Source organism: Hipposideros armiger, unplaced genomic scaffold (genome assembly GCF_001890085.2).
Source record: "Hipposideros armiger isolate ML-2016 unplaced genomic scaffold, ASM189008v1 scaffold_261, whole genome shotgun sequence".
Classification (NCBI taxonomy): Eukaryota; Metazoa; Chordata; class Mammalia; order Chiroptera; family Hipposideridae; genus Hipposideros; species Hipposideros armiger.
This window is the reverse complement of record NW_017731611.1, coordinates 527,266-548,055: the sequence shown is the minus strand read 5'-3', so window position 1 is coordinate 548,055 and position 20,790 is coordinate 527,266. Positions and strand designations below refer to the sequence as shown.

Sequence of the window (20,790 nt, the reverse complement as noted above, 5' to 3'; positions counted from 1 at the left end):
AAGGAGGACACACTGTATCCTTTCCTCGTGCATGAAGGAAGTGACGAGCCACCCAGACTCGCCTGGGCACAGGCAGCTTGAGCCAATTGTACCACGGGCCTGGTTCTGTGCTCGGGAGGAGGGCGGCCTGGCTCCAGCGTTCCTTCCAGCCCATGTGTGTGGGTATATGTTTCATTCCAGCACGAAGATGTGTGTTCATGATGTAGGTCAATGGTGTCTTGGAATTGCATTGTTTGCTTGAAAATGTCAACTGGCAAGAGCCGTAAGCTGGCAGGAGAACAAGGATGTGTGACTGAGAGGGCCGTGAACGGAGGCAATCTGCGTTTAGGCTGACGAGAAGTCACTGAGGCAAGGGCTAGAGGGATCTTAAAGAGGGCCTGCCGGGGACGGAGCAAAGTTAAATGGAGGGCTAGGGTGACCACAAGGGGAAGGAGATTTGAGACCAGGTCTTAGGAGGAAGGGGCAAAGGAACTGGGAACATTTTTCCTGGAGAGAAGAAAACAGATCTTCACCTATCCAAACTGTTGTCATGCTCTGAGGCAGCTAGAAAGGGTGGTGATTTCTTAAGTAACCAACTTTTAACCCTGTTCAGTAGAGCTATCCAATTTATAAGGAGGCGTGAGCTGCCCATCAAGAAAAGAGACAAAACAAAAGCAGTTGTTTGTTCAACTGGTGGGGACATTGCAGAGGGAATCCGTGTCTTGGTAGCAGGTCAGACTCAATGGCCTTTGATCCCTAAACATCCATAGTTCTATGAGAAGGGAAGAGGCAGCTCATATAAACCCAGGGTCACATGGTCTGTAAGAATTACACCACCAACACGAAACACGGGGTTAGACTGACTGAATTCTAATCCTGGCCCGGCCATTTAATGGAGGTGTGGTCTTGGGCAGATGGCTTCTCCTCTCTGAGCCCCATGCCCCTTCTCTGTACAATACAACCTTGTAGGATTGTCAAGAGTATGAAAAGAAATGACACACCAAAGCACCTGGTACTGTGCGCGCCTGGGCTGTCGTTGGTATTGAAAAAATGTTGCTGCCTTCCCCTTCCTGTGTAAGCAAAATTTTAGGAAGCCGTTCTTGGAGAGAGGCAGATAAAGAGGGAAAGGCAGGTAAGGTGAAACGGCAAGGGATCCATTAGATGAAATACCAGGTAGTCAGGGACTCCTGCGATGGGTAGCCTGTAGCTGTGGTTCTCAAAGTGGAGTTTGTTGGGACGCCTTTTAAGGGGGAAAAAAAATACAGATTTTCAGGACTACTTATGGAAAATCAAGTGTAGGAAAAAGAAAGAGGTCGACTTGGGCTTAAGGCATCCTGGTTGAAGTGTTTCAGAGCGTTGCTCACCACTGTCCCATCCCCACCTCCAGTGCCCACCTGTCCCTCAGGTTCCTGTGAGGTCCAGTCCAGAACAGAGCGTCCTGTCGGTATGCTGTGATGGGGGGCAAGCTGCCCGAAATACTGATCACCTCAGCCCTTAGGGCTGCCAAGGCCCCTTGCCTCCGAAAACACGTAGCCTCATCTGCATGGCCTCGTGTGCCCCACAAATATTATTTTCTTTGAATGTTTTGTGGTTCAAAGAGATGAGGAGTCAATTGGAGAAGGAATAGTTTGATCGTCAATAATTGAAATTGTCATAACATTGCTGAGCACGTTCAAGAACTGAAGCAGCCCAGGACTATTTTGGTTGCAAAGGCCTATCAGGAGGGTGACAGTGCCTTACGGACCCTAGACAGTGAGGCTTGCCAGGATATCAGACACTCAGTGCAGCCAGTGTGAGCAGAGGAAGATCTGAGGCCATGTGGTACAGACGAATGAGCCGGTGGCTTTTCCCTAATATAATATAAGTTTGACTGAAAGATGTCTGAGACCCTCTCAGTTCTGACCACCCAAGGGCAAACAAAAAGGCCACCGTTCCCGTTGTCCCTCTGCAGGATTGTGAGTGAGCGCCAGCTTGCCCACCGTGGACCCTGCACTGGTGTCTGAACATTCCTGTCCGATGTCCTCCCTGACCTGCTAAGCACAAGTTCGGCTCCAACTCAAATCAGTGCTCTTACAATGTGTTTTCTTTTGCAGCAACAGCGGAAGCTTGACCTCCTGACCATAACCAGCCCCGGTGAGTCGTTGTGGCCTTTGCCACTTTGGCTGTCCCCTTATTTCCCAGAGTGACGCCTGGTTGCCTATGCAAATGCAATCCCTGCCCTTCTCTGACTCCCAGAATGAACAGCAGAGCTCTTTTGCACCGTGAACGACCCTTCTCCCCGTATCCTCTGACCTGCTGGCGGTTTCTTTTCTCCCTCCCAGCCTTTGCTGCTTCCTCTTAATTCTTCAGACGGCAAGGCTGATGCTCTGACGTCGCTGCCTATTCCAGGGTCAAGTTGTCACCAAATCACTTGATGGATTCGAGTGTCAAGGAAGCATCCTGGTCCCCTGAGAAATAAGTTTTAAATTCCTGGGGAATGGGGGAGCTGCCTGTAGGTGGCCTGGAATGAAGGCAGGATGGCTCATGAGGATGGGAAACGGACCAGGTTCGGTCTTCTGTGCCGAGTGTCAGGATGATGCTTGTCTCCCACCCTGAGGGGACAGTCAAGTCCTCCAACAAAGCTGTGGCCATGGGGTTAAAAGGGCCTTCCTTTCCCCAAGGCCTGGCACTGAGCCTTGAGATAGGTTGCGCGGTTAGTTTAGTTTTGCCAGAAAGGTACTTTATGTTGTTTTGAAAACTTGAGGCAAAACTGGCCAAGAGATGCTGTTCTGTGTTGGAATCCGAGGAGATGATGGTGCCAGCAGGGCTAATGAGCATTCAAGGGTGGGCACAGTGATTCATCTTCATCCATCGGCGATAGCCCAAATACTGAACAGCCCTGGTGGCGCCCTGCTGTGTGCGGCTTTATACTTCGGTTACTGGACTTTGGGAAGATGGGGTCCTCGGGGAGGGGCTAATGTGGCAGAGGGTCACATGGCAGGGTTGGTGGGCTCTAAGGGTTTTTAATTGCCAATAAACATGATGTGTTTTAGTATCTTAGTAACCGGGAGGGCCGTTCCATATCATCCCTGCCTTCCGTCAAGCTTATGCTGTATCCCAGGGCCAGCCGTCTCGCTTCCAAGGCGACTGGGAAGTTGCCCTCTGCAGGCGCTTCCTAGCACCAAGGCTACTTATCTGGTCTCTGTAACTGAGGTATAAAACAATGACTGCAAATGGAAGTTGGATCCATGCAGCTCAGGTGATTACTATATTTCTACCTGATAGAGCTTTTTGAATTTGGGGCTTTAGAACAAAGATGAGTTAGTTTGAAAATTGTGTAATCTGCTACATAGAATGAGTTATGTTTAGTGTATCGAAAGTCCAAATCATGAGCTAATATAAGTGGAGCGGCTCAGTTGTGTGACCTACCAATTTCTCCTCACCGGAGTGCTGGTGGGGGTTATAATTGGTAGGGATCATCTTTGTTCTGTCCTGTGTGGTTGCTCTCCTTTGCAGTAGTGCCCTGTTCTACTCCACATGTGCTCACCCAGATTACCTGCTTCCATATCCATCTTATTTGGTCACACTCTGATATGATGCCGAAGTATGAATTGGAGAGGGTTCTTGATCTGTTTTCTGTTGCTTTAGAAGAAAACCTGCAGGCCCTGTTAACCACATTCCTTTTGTGCTATCTCTGCCTGTTCCTAACTGCTACTGCACAAATTCAAGCAAAAATAGTTATGACTCTCAGTGCACTCAGTGCAGCAGCTATGGAATTGCAAAATGCTAAGTGCTGCCAGAGTTTGGGAGAGTTTGTAATTTTCCCTACTTTTAGAAAAGAAACAAATATGCATATTATGGCACACTGGTATACTGTAAGGAGGCTACACTTGTGAGGTGTTGCTGCACTCAGCTCTCAGAGGCAGCTGGAGCCCCTAAGGTGGCAGGTAGCCTCTATTCCAGTGTGCCAGGCAAATATTATCCGTGTGTGCCATGACTTGGAAAGGTTAGAAAGCACCGTTACACCATGTGTTACCTGGACAACTATTCCATGTGAAAAGCACTTTCCTCTATTGTTATTAGCTGTCTTTTACTTTTAAAGCTGTCCTGATTCCCACCTCACCAAAAGCTGCAGCAGCTAACAGTGGGCGTCCTCCCTCTCTGGGGCTGCCAGTGGGAGGTACTGGCTCATCTGCAGTCTGATGCTGCCATTCCTCATAGACTAAGAGCCTTCCAAAGTGCTGGTTGGGAATTTGGAAGCCTTAACAATTTGTGTTATCTCCTTTAAACTCTTATTTTGTTTATTGTGAATAAGTTCATATACACAGAAAAGAGTAGAAATAATGAACAGCCATTTACTGCCTCCCCCCAAACACCTTGGCTTTATCAGATTAACATTGTGCTATTTATGCTAGAGTCTACTATTAAAAAGAAAATTATAAATCTAATTTAGACTTCTACTTCTATGTGATCGCATCTCTCTCCCTTTGCCCTATAGGTAACTGCTGTAATGATTTTGATGGTTCTTCATATTTATGTATCCAAAAATATAACTGATGTTATTTTATAATTTCTATAAATGGTGTCACACTATAAATGTTACTCTGTGAGTTTTCCCCTACTCATTATTGTATTACAGTGATTCATTCATGTAGAGACATGTAGTTCTGGTTCATTCGTTTTAACTGCTATATAGTATTCCACATATTATTAGATCACAATTTATTTCTCCATTCTTATTGATCATAATTTAGGATATTTGCAGTGCTCTGCAACTAAAGTAGTGCTTGCTAAGAGCATTTTCGTGCATCTCTTCTTGTACATAAGTGTGAGAGTGTCTCTAGGGCATATAGTTAGGAGAGGAATTACGAATTATATGCCTTTTCAAATTTACTACATAATGGCTGATTGTTTTCTAAAGTGGTTAAACAAATTTACACTTCCAACACCAAAGTATAATATTTCCCTGGTTCCCAAACACTTGGAATTGTCAGACTTAAAAATTTTTACCAGTCATCAGGATAAATGTGAAACAGCATCTCTTTGCTTTTATATTTTTCCATGATTACTGGTGGGATTGAGTATCTTCATGTTGATTGGCCATTTTCTATTGGGTTGTTTCTTTTTATTGATTTGTAGTTCCTTCTTATTCTAAGTATCAATACTTTGTCATTTATGTGCATTACAAATATCCTCTCCCAGATTGTGGCTCGTGTTTTTTATTTGAATTCTAATGTATTGTGATATACAGAAGATTTTTTTAATGTAGTGAAATTTATCAATCTCTTGCTTTATGAACCTTGCTTTTGTGACTTAAAGAAACCCTTCCCTACCTGAATATTGTATTCCCCTGTTTACTTCTAAGAATTGTCAAATTTTGTGTCTCACTTGGATATCTCATTTAGGATTGATCTTTGTCCTTAAATTACTCTGGGATTTAATAATTTTTTAATTTATATATGGATAACCCATTGTCTCAGCACCATACAAAAACTAGTTCATCCTTTCTCTTACTTATTAACAATTCTACATCTGTTACATATCAGTTTTCCTATACACAAAATCTGTTTATGAGCTCTCTGTACAATTTCACTGGTCCACCACTCTTACTCTGTATTAACTCCACACTCTAATATTTATAATAAATCTTAATATTAATATATCCTTATAATTGGTAGAATGATATACTTCTCTCTTTACCTTTTGTGATTATCTCTTTTTTTTTAGGATTATTATTGGGGAATTGGCGGATGGGAACAGTGCTGGGGAATTGGGGGGAAGGGGAACAGACAAGTTGCTGTCGTTTTGTTCTTCAGTCTAGTTGTGGAGGACGTCACTTCACTGGCCCAAGTTGGCACCATCATTGGCACCAAGTTGGCACCATCATCTTCCCAGGCAAGGCAGATCAGTCGCCGGCTTCTGGACGGCCACTCACTGCGGCTACTGGCTACACATGGTAGCCCATGGCAACCCACTGCAGCAGTGGCTGCAGCCTACGCAGTCCCCAGCAACTCACAGCAGCCCAGCTCCAGGTTGAGCTTTTGTTCAGCATCTTAGCTGTAGAGGGCGGTGTCACTGGCCCTCATATGTGGGATCCGAACCGGGGCCCTCTGGCATCCCAAGCCAGCTCTTAACCATCGCGCCACTTGGCCAGCCTTTGATTATCTTTTGAAAGCATAGTTACCATCTTTAAAAAAGTAAAATCTAATAATCCCTGTATTGTGACAGGTGAATTTAATCTATTTATATTTATTATAATTACTGATATATTTGAACATATTTCTACCACCATATTTGTGGTTTTGGTTTATCATTTTTTTTTCTTTTGCCTTTCCTTTTTTGGATTATGTTTTATATATTAGCTGTTTTATATAGTGTGAACATTCTTCAATGCTATTGAATATTTCAATGTTTTTAAATTTTATATAGCTGAAAAGCATTCTGTTATATTTTAATTCTCCTACTGTATACTAAATTGTCCCCAATTATTTAATTATAAATAACACCACAAAGAATATTTGTATATAAACATTTTTGTGTGTATCTCTAATTATTTCTGTAGGAAAAATTCCTAGAATGAGAATTACTAGTACACTAGTCATGACAGGCTAAGATACACTAAAGTAACAATAACATAAAAATTACAGAGACATAAAAATCAAACGTTGGATTTTCACTTTCAGTACATGTCCCTCATGGATTGGAGTCGGCTCTGCTCTACATTGTCTTTACTGTGCCACCCATGCTGACTACACATCCTCTGTTTAGAACATTGCTGGGTGTCTTCTTTTGGGTTCCCTAAGAAGCAGACCTCGAGAGGAAGATTTAGTGCAAGTAGGTTATTTGTGAGGCGATCCCCGAGACCTTGGTAGGGGTGGGGAAGTGATACAGGAAAAGGAAGAAAGCCAAGGAAGTTTCCTTATCAAGCAAGCTACCTCGGAGGGCAGCTGGCACTTAATCAAACCAGGGAGCCATGGGAGTCAGTGTGGACAATAAGCCTCAGAGTGCTCCCTCCGAGGGCGAAGGAGTGGGGTTCACGTGGGTGTGCTAATTCCCTGGCACATCCAGTCTGCCCAGTCCATCAACATAGCAGATTGCAGGGGCTGGAGAATGCACTCAGGAGAGCTTCACAGGTGTCAGCAAATTGGACGTTATTGCGCATGTGCAGAAATAGTAAGTGCAGGAGAGCATGTGAGATTGTGGGGAGGCACTGACAGCAGCTGCCATGTGGATCATTCTGACAGAGGGAAAAAGGAGAGAGGGTGACCCATGTACCTGCTCTGAAACAATTTTAGGAGCCATTTCTTTCCAAATTTCCTTGGGCAAAGCAAACCGTATGACTAGTCCTAACTTCAACAAGGGAGAGATGTAGAATCTTACACAGGGAAGGGCGCTGCACTGAGGAGAACTAGAATATTTTGGCAACGATGAATATACTTTATCACGCTTCTGGAAAGATTTTTATGTTCACACCATCAACTTAAAAGTGCTGGTCATAGCTTTTTCAAAAATAACAGCTTTATTGAATATAATTCACATGTCATAAAATTCATCTTTTAAAGTGCACCATTTAGTAGTTGTCAGTATAGTCACAGAGTTGTGCAACCATTACTACTAATTCCAGAACATTATCATCGCCCCCCACATACACATAAATTCTGTACCCATTCCCTCCCCATGCCACTCGCCATTGCTGCTTTCCCCCGTGTCCTGACAACCACTAGTCTACTTTCTGCCTCTATGGATTTGCTGATTCTGGACATTTCATTGTTCAATATGTCATATTTCATGACTTTCTTTTATTTACCATAATGTTTTCAAGGCTTATCCTTTTAATAGTATATTACCAGTACTTCATTCCTTTTTATTGCTGGACAATATTCCAATGTATGGCTATATCACACTTTGTTTTTCCAGTCACCTATTGGGCATTTCAGTTGTTTCCATTTTTTACTATTATGAATAATGCTGCTATGGAAATTTATGTACAAGTTTTTGTGGACATATGTTTTTAATTTTGGGGGGTATAAACCTAAGAATGGTGTTGCTGGGTCATATGGTAAACATTAGAATAAACATTTTGAGGAACTGCCAAACTGTTTTCCAAAGTAACGGTACCGTTTTATATTCTCATCAGCAATGTAGGATGCTTCCTATTTCAGTGCATCCTCTCTGACTCTTGTTCTTATCTGTCTTTCGATTATAATCATCCTAGTGGGTACAAAGTGGTATCTCTTTGTGGTTTTGATTTGCATTTTCCTAATGTCTAATGATGTGGAACATATTATCATGTGCTTATTGGCCATTTGTACATCTTCTTTTCAGAAAATGTTTAGTCAAATTATTTTCCATTACCCATTTTAAATGAAGTTATATTTTGATGGTTGAGTTGTAAGAGTCAAAATATGTATTCTGAGTATAAGGTCTTTTATCATATATAAAATTTGCAATTTTTTTTCCTGTTCTGTGGGTTGTCTTTTCACTTGCTTAATGGCCTCTGAGGCAAAAACAAAAGAACTTAAATTCAATGAACTTCAATTTATCTGTTGTTTTCTTTTGTTGCTTGTACTTTTGGTGTCCTAGCTAAGAAAACATTGCCTAACCCAGGGTCATACAGATGTACTCCTGTGAATTAATTTTTTGTATAATATTAGGTAGGAAACCAACTTTCCTCTTTTGAATATAGCTGTCCAGTTTTCCCAGCACCATTTGTTGAAAAGGCTGTTCTTTCTCCATTGAATTGTCTTGGCGCCCTTGTCAAGTGATCATAGCTTTTTGATGGTGGATAATACTGGCGCTCAGTGTCAAAGCTGCATCAAGTGCTTTACATATGTTTTTAACATAATTCTCCCTGCTATCCTATAAGACCGGTATCATCTGTCTTGTGTTGCCGAAGGAACACAAAGGTCCTACATGATTAGGTAGGTGAATTGCCCACATGAACACTGTTAACAAGTGACAGAGTGAGGATTTAAATATAGGTTTGTCTGACTCTAAACCCTTTGCCTTTTCCACTGTTCCGTATAAATATCACTTCATCTCTGACATTGGCCCAGGGAGTCTTCTTTCTCACACAGAATTCTTGCTGGGGAAAGGAAAGCCTGGAATGTCAGGGATAGCATCGTCACTGGGACTTTCCTACTTACTAGGTGACGTCCTGAAGAGACACCTGATTTCCTCAGATAGCAAAGAAACCTCCAGAATTAAAAAAAAAAAAAAACACGGCTTAATTAGTTCCTGATTGCAAATATCCACAAAGGTGTTTTGTTTTGTTTTGTTTTAATCTCCTTTTAACAGAGGTAAAACAAAACTTGTGTTAAATGGTGGTAGACTGAACCTACTGACCACAGCATGACAAGCTGGGGCTTTGTCTGTAATTAAAGTTCCCCGTAATATAAATTTAGCGCCTCTAGAGACAAAAGGAACAAGAGAGGCCAAACTAGCCATTATTACCTGCCTCGTGGCCATTTTTAGAGCCAGCGGGTCCTGTGGAGCCAGCTCAGAGTCCAGGACCAGGAGTGAAGCCAAGCCAGGGGACTCCTGGCCCCACGGCCAGAAAGCAGCACAGTGGCTATGCAGAGAGGGGATGGTTCAAAAGTGCATACGCATCACTAAAACGACTTTGAAGAGATCTTTAGAGAAGAAAAATAAATTACTCCTAATCCCACAGCCTTAGCACAATACAAAACCTAATTCTATTTATACGTTTTCCCTTTCAGTTCTTGTCTATACGCAGAAACATATTTACATAATTGCAATCACAGTAAGTTTTTATATACATCTTTTTTCACTTAACATTATTTCATAAACAATCTTCATGTTGCTCTGTAGTTTACATACTTACCATCTTTTTATAATAACTTTCTCTATTAAAGAATTGCACATGCCTATGGTGCAAATTTTGAAAAACACAGAGAAGTTATAAAAATGAAAATATCAGTTATCTCCCAGAGGCAATCACTGTTTAATATTTTAACACATTTACTTCTTTGCCTTTTTATGCATGTATAATTTTGTTTTACATAGTTTAGATCATATAGATATAAAATTGTATCCTGATTTTTCACTTAATATTACAAGAGAAATATTTTCCCATGCCAATAATGTTGGATATTTAACTTGATTCTAGTTGCTCGATCTTATGAATAATTTATTAGCCTTTGTGTATATGTTTTTGTCTACATTTTAGATTATTGTCTTAAAATAGATTGCTAGGGATGGAATTACTAAATCCGAGAGCATTTTATGAGCATTTTTAAAGGCATACTTATTTTTAAAAGCTCTAGTATCTTCCATCTTTTACATGTTGCCTGGTTTATAAAAATATATGTCCTATTATGCATTTGTCTTATTTCCAGATGTTTTTCTCTTATAAATAACTGTACCATAAAATCATTTGTAACACTTTTTACTTCTTTTGCATAAGTTTTTTATACTGAATATTTTAAAACTGGAATTACTAGGCCAAAGAGCATTAATATGTTTAAAGCATTACTGAGTCTTATTGCCAACTCATTTTCCAAAAAGACTGTATCAATTTACACTTCCACCTTCACCCCCCACCCAACCTCCATCTCTGATGTCAACAATGAAAAACAACAGCATAGAATGTTACTCAAGCAATTTATTAAACCTATGTAAACAAATTCCAGAATATGAGAAACATAAAATGGCAGGGAGAAACATGTTTGTTCTCAAAGTTCCCAGGAGACAGCTTGAGAAGTACATTCCTAGGACATGTTTCTTGGGAAATCGGTGTAAGATGCCATATCCCAGGACTCAGGCGATGAAGTTCATGAGAAGGCGTCAAGAGTCCCATTTTGGAATATCAGAATGGGTAGGCTGAGCTCTGGGAAGGTATGGCACCCAAAAGCACCATAGCTGATCAGCATGAGAGAGGTCAGGTCAGGAAGGAACTGGGAAAACCTTGGTCATCAGATAGAATGCAGGCCCCAAGGCTAGAACAACTGGAATTCAAAGTGTGAAAGGTAAAATTAAAGCACAGAAACTATATAAGTAGGAGTCTTTAATCACAACCTAAATTAGCTCATGCAAAAATAGGTAATTCATAGGTTCACGTAAATAGATAATCCAGAAATAAATCTGCTTTTCTGTGCATCTTGATGTAGGGGTTAGAGAACCTAGTCTGTTTGTCTTCTCTTAACTTGCTCAATATTAACTCTATTCCCAGGCCACATGTGGTCTCAAGATGGCAGAATTTGCATCCTCCCAAATTCTAGCAAGAGACTCTCGCACAGAAGTCCCAGGAGAATCTCTATTATTCCTCATTCTGTGACTGGGTCATTATGAGCTCATCTCTGAACAAGTGTTCAGGGACATCTGTGCTGATTGGCTGATAGTTATTATAAACATTATCCAAGAAATTGGGGGATAAATTGGGACCTGGCATAACCTGTAAATAGCCCAAAATCACATGAATTTTTGCAATGACTATCTCTGTGGTCAGTCTAAACCAACTTCATGAATTATAAGGTCTGAGAACAGGGCAAACATGGATTGTTCTATAGCAGTCCTTCTATCCAAAAGGCTAGACGCAGCTCCACAGCTAGAATCTCTGGGCAGTAACAGGACTCATCATTAGGTGGAGGCTATATCTTGGACCCAAGGAGGGCCTTCCTGGTGAAAGCTGGACCCACAGGGTATCGAGAGCAAGTCTATTCAGATTTTCTATTTCTTTCTATTCGTTCTTGGTAGGTTGTATGTTTCTAGGAATTTATCCATTTCTTCTAGGTTATCCAATTTGTTGGCATATAATTGTTCATTGTAAGAGGTCTCGTAATCTGCTCCAAATGAACACAAAAGCAGGCATATGCTCTGTATACTTTTTATTCATTTATTTCCCTATTTATTTGTGGTGAATGTGTGCAGCAGCAGGGTATAGGTGGAAGAGCAAGGAATTTGTAGCACATACATACATTATGTGTTCGAATCCTACCTCTCCCACTTATAGTTTGACCTTGGGAAAGTCTATAAGCTTTTCTGTGCTTTACTTCCATTTTACCATCTGTAAGAGCAGAATGATAATACTACTTTTTAGAATTTTGTAAAGATTAGATATATGTAAAGTGGCTAGCATAGTAAAGTGCATGACCCATAGATTTTAAATAAATAGTTGTTATTGTGATTGCATTGCTTTGTGACAAATTACCCCAAACCTCAGCAGTTTCAGACAGCAATAAACATTTATTATCTCACAGTTTGTGTGGGTCAAGAATCTGGTAACTTAACTGAATGGCTTCAGCTCAGCATCTCTCATGAAGATGCAGTTAAGATGTCAGCCAAGGCTGTGGTTATCTGAAGACTTGAGTGGGATTGGAAGATCATCTTTCAAGATGACTTACTCACATGGATGGCAAGTTGGTGCTGGCTTTTAGCAGGGGGCCTCAGTTCCTTGGCACATAGGCTTTTCTACAGGGCTGCTTGAGTGTCCTCACAACATGGCAGCTGACTTCCTTCAAAGGGACTAATCCAAAATAGAGCAAGATAGAAGCTGCAATGTCTTTTATGATATAGCCTAGGAAGTCATGTCCTGTCATTCTGTAATAGTCCTGTTAGCTACACAGATCAGCCTGTTCCCTGTGGGAGGAGCGTATACAAGGATGTGAATACCGGGAAGTGAGACTCATTCAGGGGCCATCTTGGAAGCTGGCTACCAAAGTGCTAATGATGAAGAGTATCATTACCAATACAGATGCTCCTCGGCTTGTGATGGTTCAACTTAAATGATTTTTCATCTTTACGATGGTGTGAAAGTGATAACGCATTCAGTAGAAACTGTACTTTGAATTTTGATCTTTTCCTGGGCCAGCAATATGCAGTAAGATACTCTGATGAGGCTGTGCAGTGTCAGTGAGACACAGCTCTCAGTCAGGCACCCAATCACAGGGTAAACAGCTGATACTCTGCAGTGTACTGTGTTGCCAGCTCTTTTTGGATGTTCTGTTCTGAGCACATTTAAGGTAGGCTAGGCTACGCCATGATAGTTGAAAAGTTAGGTGTACTAAATGCATTTTCAACTTACAATATTTTCAGCTTATGGGCTGATCAGGATGCAATCCCATTGTAAGTCAAGGAGCACCTATACTATGTCTTTGGTTCCTTTTAGACCTGCTTACCTTTTCTCATTTGTTCAAGGATTCTCCTCTTACTCCCAAAATATATGACTAATGGCCTGACTTTTAGAGATTGGCTGAGTTTTTCTGAGAAAGTACTGAGAATCGTCTGGCTACTCTTTCTTCCGTAAATAAATAGCTGTGTTTGTCCATCTCTGTTTTTCTTTCCTAACAAAGACCTAAACTATAAGGCCCTTTGCTTTGGTCATGAAAGTGAGAAATATTTTTGGCTCACTGGACTAAGAAATGTAAGATTTCTCATTTAGGAAAAGAAGGTTGTATGCCCCAATATCCAGTTCCCAGTTTATATCATCGCTCTTTCCATTCTTGGTAAATGGGTGTCGGGCGGCCACGGAGTTGAGGCAAGGCGTGATCCACATGCATGTACTTGAATTTCCTAGATACTAAGGACACAATGGCATAGAGGGAGGTGCACATCTTTCATGCTCTGGTCTAAACATCATCAAAGAGAGGACTGCACATGGGCTTGAGGAATATGGGAATTTGCTCTTAGCAAGATTTCCTGACCTGCCATTACCAGGGCTTACTCAGTACTACTGGGGCAGAAAAATAAAGTCTCTCTATGGCAGCAGTTCTCAACCTGTGGATCGCAACCCCTTTGGGGGTCGAACGACCCTTTCACAGGGGTTGCCTAAGACCATCATAAAACAAAAAGATATTTACATTACAATTCATAACAGTAGCAAAATTGCAGTTATAGAGTAGCAACGAAAATAATTTTATGGTTGGGGGTCACCACAACAGGAGGAACTGTATTAAGGGGTTGCAGCACTAGGAAAGTTGAGAACCGCTGTTCTATGGCAAAGAAAAAGAAAGAAAAAAGAAAAGAAAAGGAAAAAAGAGAGACCAAGAAAAAAAAAAGAAAGAGAAAGAAGATAAAGAAAAAAAGAAAGAAATTCTAGGTACCCTAGCATAGAAATTTTGAGGTCAGCTAGATCAGGGTTCAAAATCTCAGTCTACCATTTACTCTTTATATAATTTGGGGCAAAATACAACCACTCACAGCTTCAGCTCTCTCATCACTAAAATGGGGCTAATACTATTGACCTCATAGTGTTGTTATGAGTATTAGATGAGATATTGTACCTGGCAGATATCACAACCTTGGAAATGCTCATGTTATGGGAAGTCCTTCTTTGAAAATGGTCACCACAGAAAACTATAATTTTTTTCTCACTAACCTAGCTCCAAGTTATGAAATCCCAATAGGGTCTGTGTTTGACACTTGCAGTGCAATTTGCTTTCCTCCAGATGATGGCTGAATCATTGTCTTATAAGCCTGATACACTTCTTTCTAGAAACTGGAAAAATAAGCTCATCTGAGTTCCATTCTTGGGTGGATGGCTGGATGTCCTTCAGGTCTCCTTGCTGGTAAAGATTATACATAAGACTGGCTTGTTAGAGAAGAGCATTTAATCACAATGATGAAAAGAGAATTGGCGGTTTTCAGCTGCTTTTAGGAGAAACAAATCTTGCTTATCAAGTGTCATTAAATTAGCCTGTGAGATGGGCTCAGTCCCAGCTTCAGATGGTGTACTGGCAGGCCTCTTACCTCACTTCACTACACTCTCTCAGAGACCAGGATCTGATGACAAACTCCCTCCCAGGCCCTGGCCCCTGCCCATGTTTTGTTCCACAGGGTTAACCCACAGGGGCTGTCTCAGGAACATGCTCCTGTTGTTTCCACCAGGTCCTCTGCCCTGATTCCCTTTCAGCTTTTCTACTCCAGATTCCTGGATCTTTCTCTCTTTCCTCCCTGAAGGTTCAGAGAAGGGGCAACCTAAGCGCCTTCTATTCACTGGAGGAGATTACAATAGCATCAGTAATGACCACCACAACTGGCTTTGATACAGCACATTTTGCATCCAATGCTTTGCTTAAACAACAAAACAACCCTGTGAAGTAGGCATCTTTATCTTAGAGAAATAAGATTTGCCTAAGTTGACAAAAGCTTGTAGCTGGAAAAGTCAGAGCTTGAGCCCAGGTTTTCTGACTCAGTATCAAGTGGACTTCTGACTTCTCAGCGGCCTTTCTAATCACAAGTGTGGATTCATCCAGAATGCGGAGACATTAAAAGAAAACCTGAATGAGAAAAGGACCAGTTTACTTGAGAAATGAGAATTAGGATGAGAAACAGCCGTGGGGCCTGAGACAAAGGTTTGGATGTAAATAGTTAGGCATAAAGATCAGCACAAAAGGAGACACAGATCCCCCCCAGCTAATTTACTAATTTAACAAGTCTTAGAGCCACGTCCCTGCCCTTACCTGACAGGAAGCCTGAAAGATCCTGGGACCTGACAAGGGGGGGCTGCAAGGGGGGCTGAGTGGCCTCAGCTGAAGGGATGAGCTTCTGGATGGGGACCTAGAACCAAGCAGCTCATCACTGCCTCCAGAGCTTAGAAATTCAACACTACGGTTCCCTGTAAAACCCTTCATTTGTTCTGAAAGTATCCCCTGGATCACTGATTGGGGGCTGCTGGTAGAGGGTTCTAACTATGGGAGGGGGCTGTAGCACCAAAGGAAAAATATCAAAAAGTGTTCTAAAGAAGTATGCAGTGGGCCGGCCGAGTGGCACGATGGTTGGGAGCTCGCTTGGGATGCCAGAGGGTCCCGGTTCGGATCCCGCATGTGAGGGCCAGTGACGCTGCCCTCTACAGCTAAGATGCTGAACGGCAGCTCAACCTGGAGCTGGGCTGCCGTGGGTCGCCGGCGACGGCGTAGGCTGCAGCCCCCTTGGCAGTGGGTTGCCATGGGCTACCGTGTGTGGCCAGCAGCCAGCGTGAGCGGCCAGCAGCCGCAGTGAGCGGCCTTCCAGAGGCCGGCGACTGATCTGCCTCACCAGGGAGGAGCGCGGTGACGGTGCCAACTTGGGCCAGTGAAGCAACATCCTCCACAACTAGATTGAAGAACAGAAATGACAGCGACTTGTATGTTCCCCTTCACCCAGTTCCCCAGCGCTGTTCCCATCCCCCCAATTCCCCAATAAAAATCTTAAAAAAAAAAAAAGAATTATGCAGTGATTGAGCCGGCAAAGACAGTCCAGTACAATTGTCAGGAAACCAGTGAAGAAGAGGACTGGCGGTTAAGAACCAGCGAATGGAAGGCAACCAAAGCAGCGCTACTCAAAGCCTTGTCCACAGACTAGTGCCAGTGTGTAGTGTCCACATGCGATAAATGGAGAAATTGAGAGAAAGCATCTGGAACTCTAACATCAACTTGAGTCTGCTGCAGCATCCAAGTTCTGATGAGTGGACTTTTCCAAAGTACCAGCTTGTTCTGATGAGTGGACTTTTCCAAAGTACCAGCTTGGATTAGAAATAGAGAAGCACTAGTCACTGGTACAGGTAAATTCAGGAAACGTTAGCCAATATATGCATCCAGATATTTCATGCACACCTAATACCTGTTTGTATAAGTGGTTAGGTTCCTCAAAAATGACAAAGGCCGGTTCTTAAGCACAAGACCTGGCACGTATCAGGGGCCTAGAAATTATTTAGAAACAAACTGAATACAGAGGCCATTTTCCTCTTAGTCAGCTATCAACCTGAGTAAGTCTTGCAAAGGGCGCCCCATCCCAACCAGCCTTACGTCTGAAGTACTGCTCCCGCCTGCTTCATTACGCTCCCTTCCACATCTGGCTGTTGTAGCTTTTGCAGAAGCTGGGGTTCCCTTCCCAGCCTACCTGGAGCCTAAGTGGTGTTTAGTCAAGTTTAAACAACCCCATGTAGGGTGGTTGAAAAGCAATCTCCATTTCTTTTGGATAAGAAGAAGAAAGGAAAAAAAAAAGGCGCCTCCCTCTTCCTTGGACTTGCTCATTAGGATTCTGGCTTACACTGGTGGTGCCTGGCCACTCTAATTGGATTCGTGCACACACAGGTCTGTGCGGCTCCATTGAATGCTGACATTTCTAACTAACTGACCTTTTCAGGACCACTGGTACTCCCATAATGAGTGTGCAGCGGCATTGTGTGGACACAATACAGCAGACTTCACAGTGCCCAAAGAATGCAGGATTGAAAACTATTCAGAATTCCCAATCTCCAGTTAGCAAAATGAGAAAATTGGGTCCCAACATTCATCAGCGTGTTATTGTGCAGGTATCGATTTCAATGCCCTTTCATTTCTTTCAGAAAAAAAAATGTTGTATTATAGAGGTCTAAATTAACTTTTGTTCTGTTATTTTTCCCCTGTACCTATAAAAAGGTCAAATGCATTCATAAGGCTGAGATAGATTTGCTGGATATAAGCACTGAGATAGCAATCAACCTTCAAATAACCTTTAAGGAGACATCGGCTCTTCCATGAACAATAATTGATGTACTCATTAAGGCCTGTGAAATTCTTCGGGACTCACCTAAAGGAGAGCAGTTATAGGGCCGGTGGCGAAAACATGCCTCTGAGAACAATGAGATAATGACTCAGATATTTGAAGTTGTGGTCCATTCAGTGTTGCTGGGACAAGGAATGGGACTTGAAAGGGACGCTAACGAGATGGGAAAGGAGAGCGATGGTTTTCTTGCTGCTCAGCAGGGACAACATAGGCTGGGCCTAGACAGGAGAGGACGTGATGTCTGAGTGTGTACGCAGCAGGGAATTTGAGTCTTTCTCTCCATATAAATGCAGAAGCGGCATCCTGGATCTATCAGGGCCACTTTCTTTCCTCTGAGAAAGAGGGTATGGAGCAGGTGGCGGCCACAGGTAGAGCTCTTCTGATGAGACAGTGGCCAGTAGTGAGTGCACGTGTGGACCTGGCTCTCATGCCTCCTGAGAAGTACACGCTTTTCCACTCATGGGATCCTGGAACCAGGCCACCATAGACCTATAGTCTACAAGTGTTTATGAACACGGATCATGTGCCAAGTTCTGTGTCGGGAAGGAATCTAAAAGATAATCTACTGTCATTTCTATTGAATTCAATTCAATTCAGGCCAGTAAATACTTCTTAAACAGTTCCTTTTTTTTTGTCAAGAACTAGGTAGAAAGAGACGAATAGCACACAATCACTATCCTTGAGGCGCTTATAGTTCTTAAGGATGGTGAGTGCAGAGCAACCGGCACTCACTTTGAAGATGAGAGACAGGATTAATATTGAGGGTCTCCCTCACAGAGTACTTCACTGTGCTAGGAAATATATATTTTATAATTGTCTACATCCTAGTTACCACTCTGTGATTGATACTATAATTACCCAATTTTAGAGAAGAAGCAGCTGAAGTTTTGGATAGGCTGTATGATTCACTCAGAATCACCCAGGGCGTCAGTGGGGCACAACCCCTCGCAAGCCTGGGCTTTTTTGCCCCCTTGCTTTACGGAAGGGCCTCTTTGACCTTGATTTCATCTACTCAAGTAGTAGGTTGTAAGGTTTCTGGTTGGGAAGTCTTTTTGCTGGGTAACTTGTATGGGCAGAGGCATAACTACACCTTGTAATGAGAAAAGAACCATAATTGATGTGCTGATTAAGGCTGGGTAATTCTTTAGCACTGCTAGAAAGAAAATGGTTGTAGAGTATATTATCTAGTTCAGGAGTAAAAAAAAAAAAATACATGACACATGGACTACCGATCACTTATATACCCATGGCATCACTAAATCAGAATGAAACTCTTCTGCTCAGCCTAAATTCAGTTTCAAAATCTCCTTACCCAGTACTCTAGCCAGCCACTATTCAAACACTGATATCGCATGTGAGATAAAACCCACTTACCATGGCTGAACCAGTCTAACTGCTTCGTTTTGCATATGAAGTACCATATTTTGCCATGTATAATGTTCATTTTGTTGCCCAAATTTGTGAGGGAAAAATAAGATGCACGTTATACATGGGTAGTACTAATTCCATTTCTATATAAATGTTTTTAATTCTTTTAATTATGCTTATGAGTTAAAAGTCTAACTCTAGAAATCAATAACAATATCCAGATGCAAAATAATACTCTGAAATATGATAATCGGTTTGGTTGAACTTATGACGAACGTGAAATGAACTTGGCCTTCTATGATGCATAAATATCATAAATTTGTTACCAGTACATAAAATTTCCTGTGCCATGTATCTGTTCTTGTGTTTTGTAATTATTTGCTACATAAAATTTCTTGTACCATAATATGTTAGAAAGTAAATGTTAAAATTCCTTTATAATACAAAAAACAAGTACCTAAATGCAAACAAATAAAAATTTGAATTAGAAGAAAAGATGTTTTTCCCCTGAAAGTTTAGGTAAAATACATGGGTTTGCATTACACATGGAAGCTCATTATACATGGCAAAATATGGTACCTGGGCCAAAACAGGAGAAAGGGCTGGCGTAAGGTCAGGAAGTGAATGAGTGGCAGTTAAAGGAATTATATTAATAGACCTCAGCACTCAACAAGGGAAGCCTAAAGTCTGAGACAATATCAAGGTCAGTGTGGAAGGAGGCAGGAAACACTTGCTTCCTCTCATCTATACCTGCTCCTTGTGTCTTGCTATTCACCAGTCATTTGATCTACCAATGTATTGAGTACTTACCATGTGCCAGCACAGGGGAGACACACCATAACCCAGGTATAGAAAACCCCTTTCTTTTAAAGTACAAATTATGATCTTCCTTTACTTACTGTGGGGTATGGGTGTGGGGGTGTGAGAGACAATCAAAAGCTTAGCCTAAATAATGGGTGTGGGGCTCTGGTGTCTCTCAGGTTGTGGGTCTCACACTGCTGATAACCAAAGGAGTTTATATCCCATAAGCCAATACTGTCAAGGAAATGGGACAGATCAGGGCTGTAGCATCCTGGGCCTCCTGCTGCAGTGGCTTCCGCTGGACCAAACACTCCAGGCTATGCTGTAGAAAGTGATAACTTACTGAGTGCGTCCCACATGCTAGGTACTGCTCTAAGTACTCCTGACATATTCACTTAATCTTCACAAACACCTTTATGAGTAACCACCACAATTTACTATCAGTTGGGTCTTAAAGGATGCACAGGAATTCACAACACAGTGAAAGCAGGGGTACAAAGGGTGATGGAAGGGTACCCTAAGCCAAGAAGACAGCATCTACAAGGCTCCATAGTAGGGTGTTTCTCAACCTTTGTCTTTGCTAATATAGGATCCATGACTTTGAACATGAGAGATCAGTTAGTGTGTGAGTTTAAGGAAGAAGGGAGTGAATACTGGTGTGAGATCCGAGGATTCAAAAAGTGTCCACTGATTCAAACCACAAAGAAGTCATTGTGGAGTGAGTTGGGTGGACGTGGATGCCAGTGGAGTGAGAAGTTGGTGGAAAGTGAAGGAGAGACTGCAAGCATAGGCTCTACTCTTGCAAAGCTGGCTGGGAAGGGCAAGAGGAAATGTAGGGCTGCTCCGAACCTGTTGCCTCACTGTGGGGCAGGACTTGGATCCTGCAGAGAGAGAGAGAGGCCATGAGGGCACAGTAAGGCTGTGAGGCTTCAGGAGAAGGTCCTTGGCTTCGCGCAGGAAAGAATTTAAGCATGAGCCAATATAGAGTTTAAAGGGAAAGCACGTTTATGTAGAGAGAGTAAGAAAAGAAAGGCTACCCCATGGACAGTGGTGGTCTCTGGTGGCTCCTGGAAGAGAGCCCTTCGGTCCCCCAGGGTAGGGTTTATATGTGTTTCTTGTTTCCATGGAAAACTTCTTGGTATAGGGAACTTCTGCAAGGTACAAGAAGAGTAGGGGCAG

At 42.2% G+C, this 20,790-nt stretch overlaps 1 protein-coding gene across 3 annotated transcripts in view; it reads left to right on the top strand.

Annotated features, from left to right (window-relative positions):
* Positions 1-20,790, top strand: part of AGBL4 (AGBL carboxypeptidase 4) — a 1,130,159-nt gene that overhangs the window by 803,811 nt on the left and 305,558 nt on the right. For all 3 annotated transcript variants that reach the window (XM_019656526.1, XM_019656525.1, XM_019656524.1), the window contains exon 6: positions 2,073-2,112. In XM_019656526.1, the coding sequence (XP_019512071.1) occupies positions 2,073-2,112 (40 nt within the window). The remainder of the gene's footprint in view (positions 1-2,072; positions 2,113-20,790) is intronic.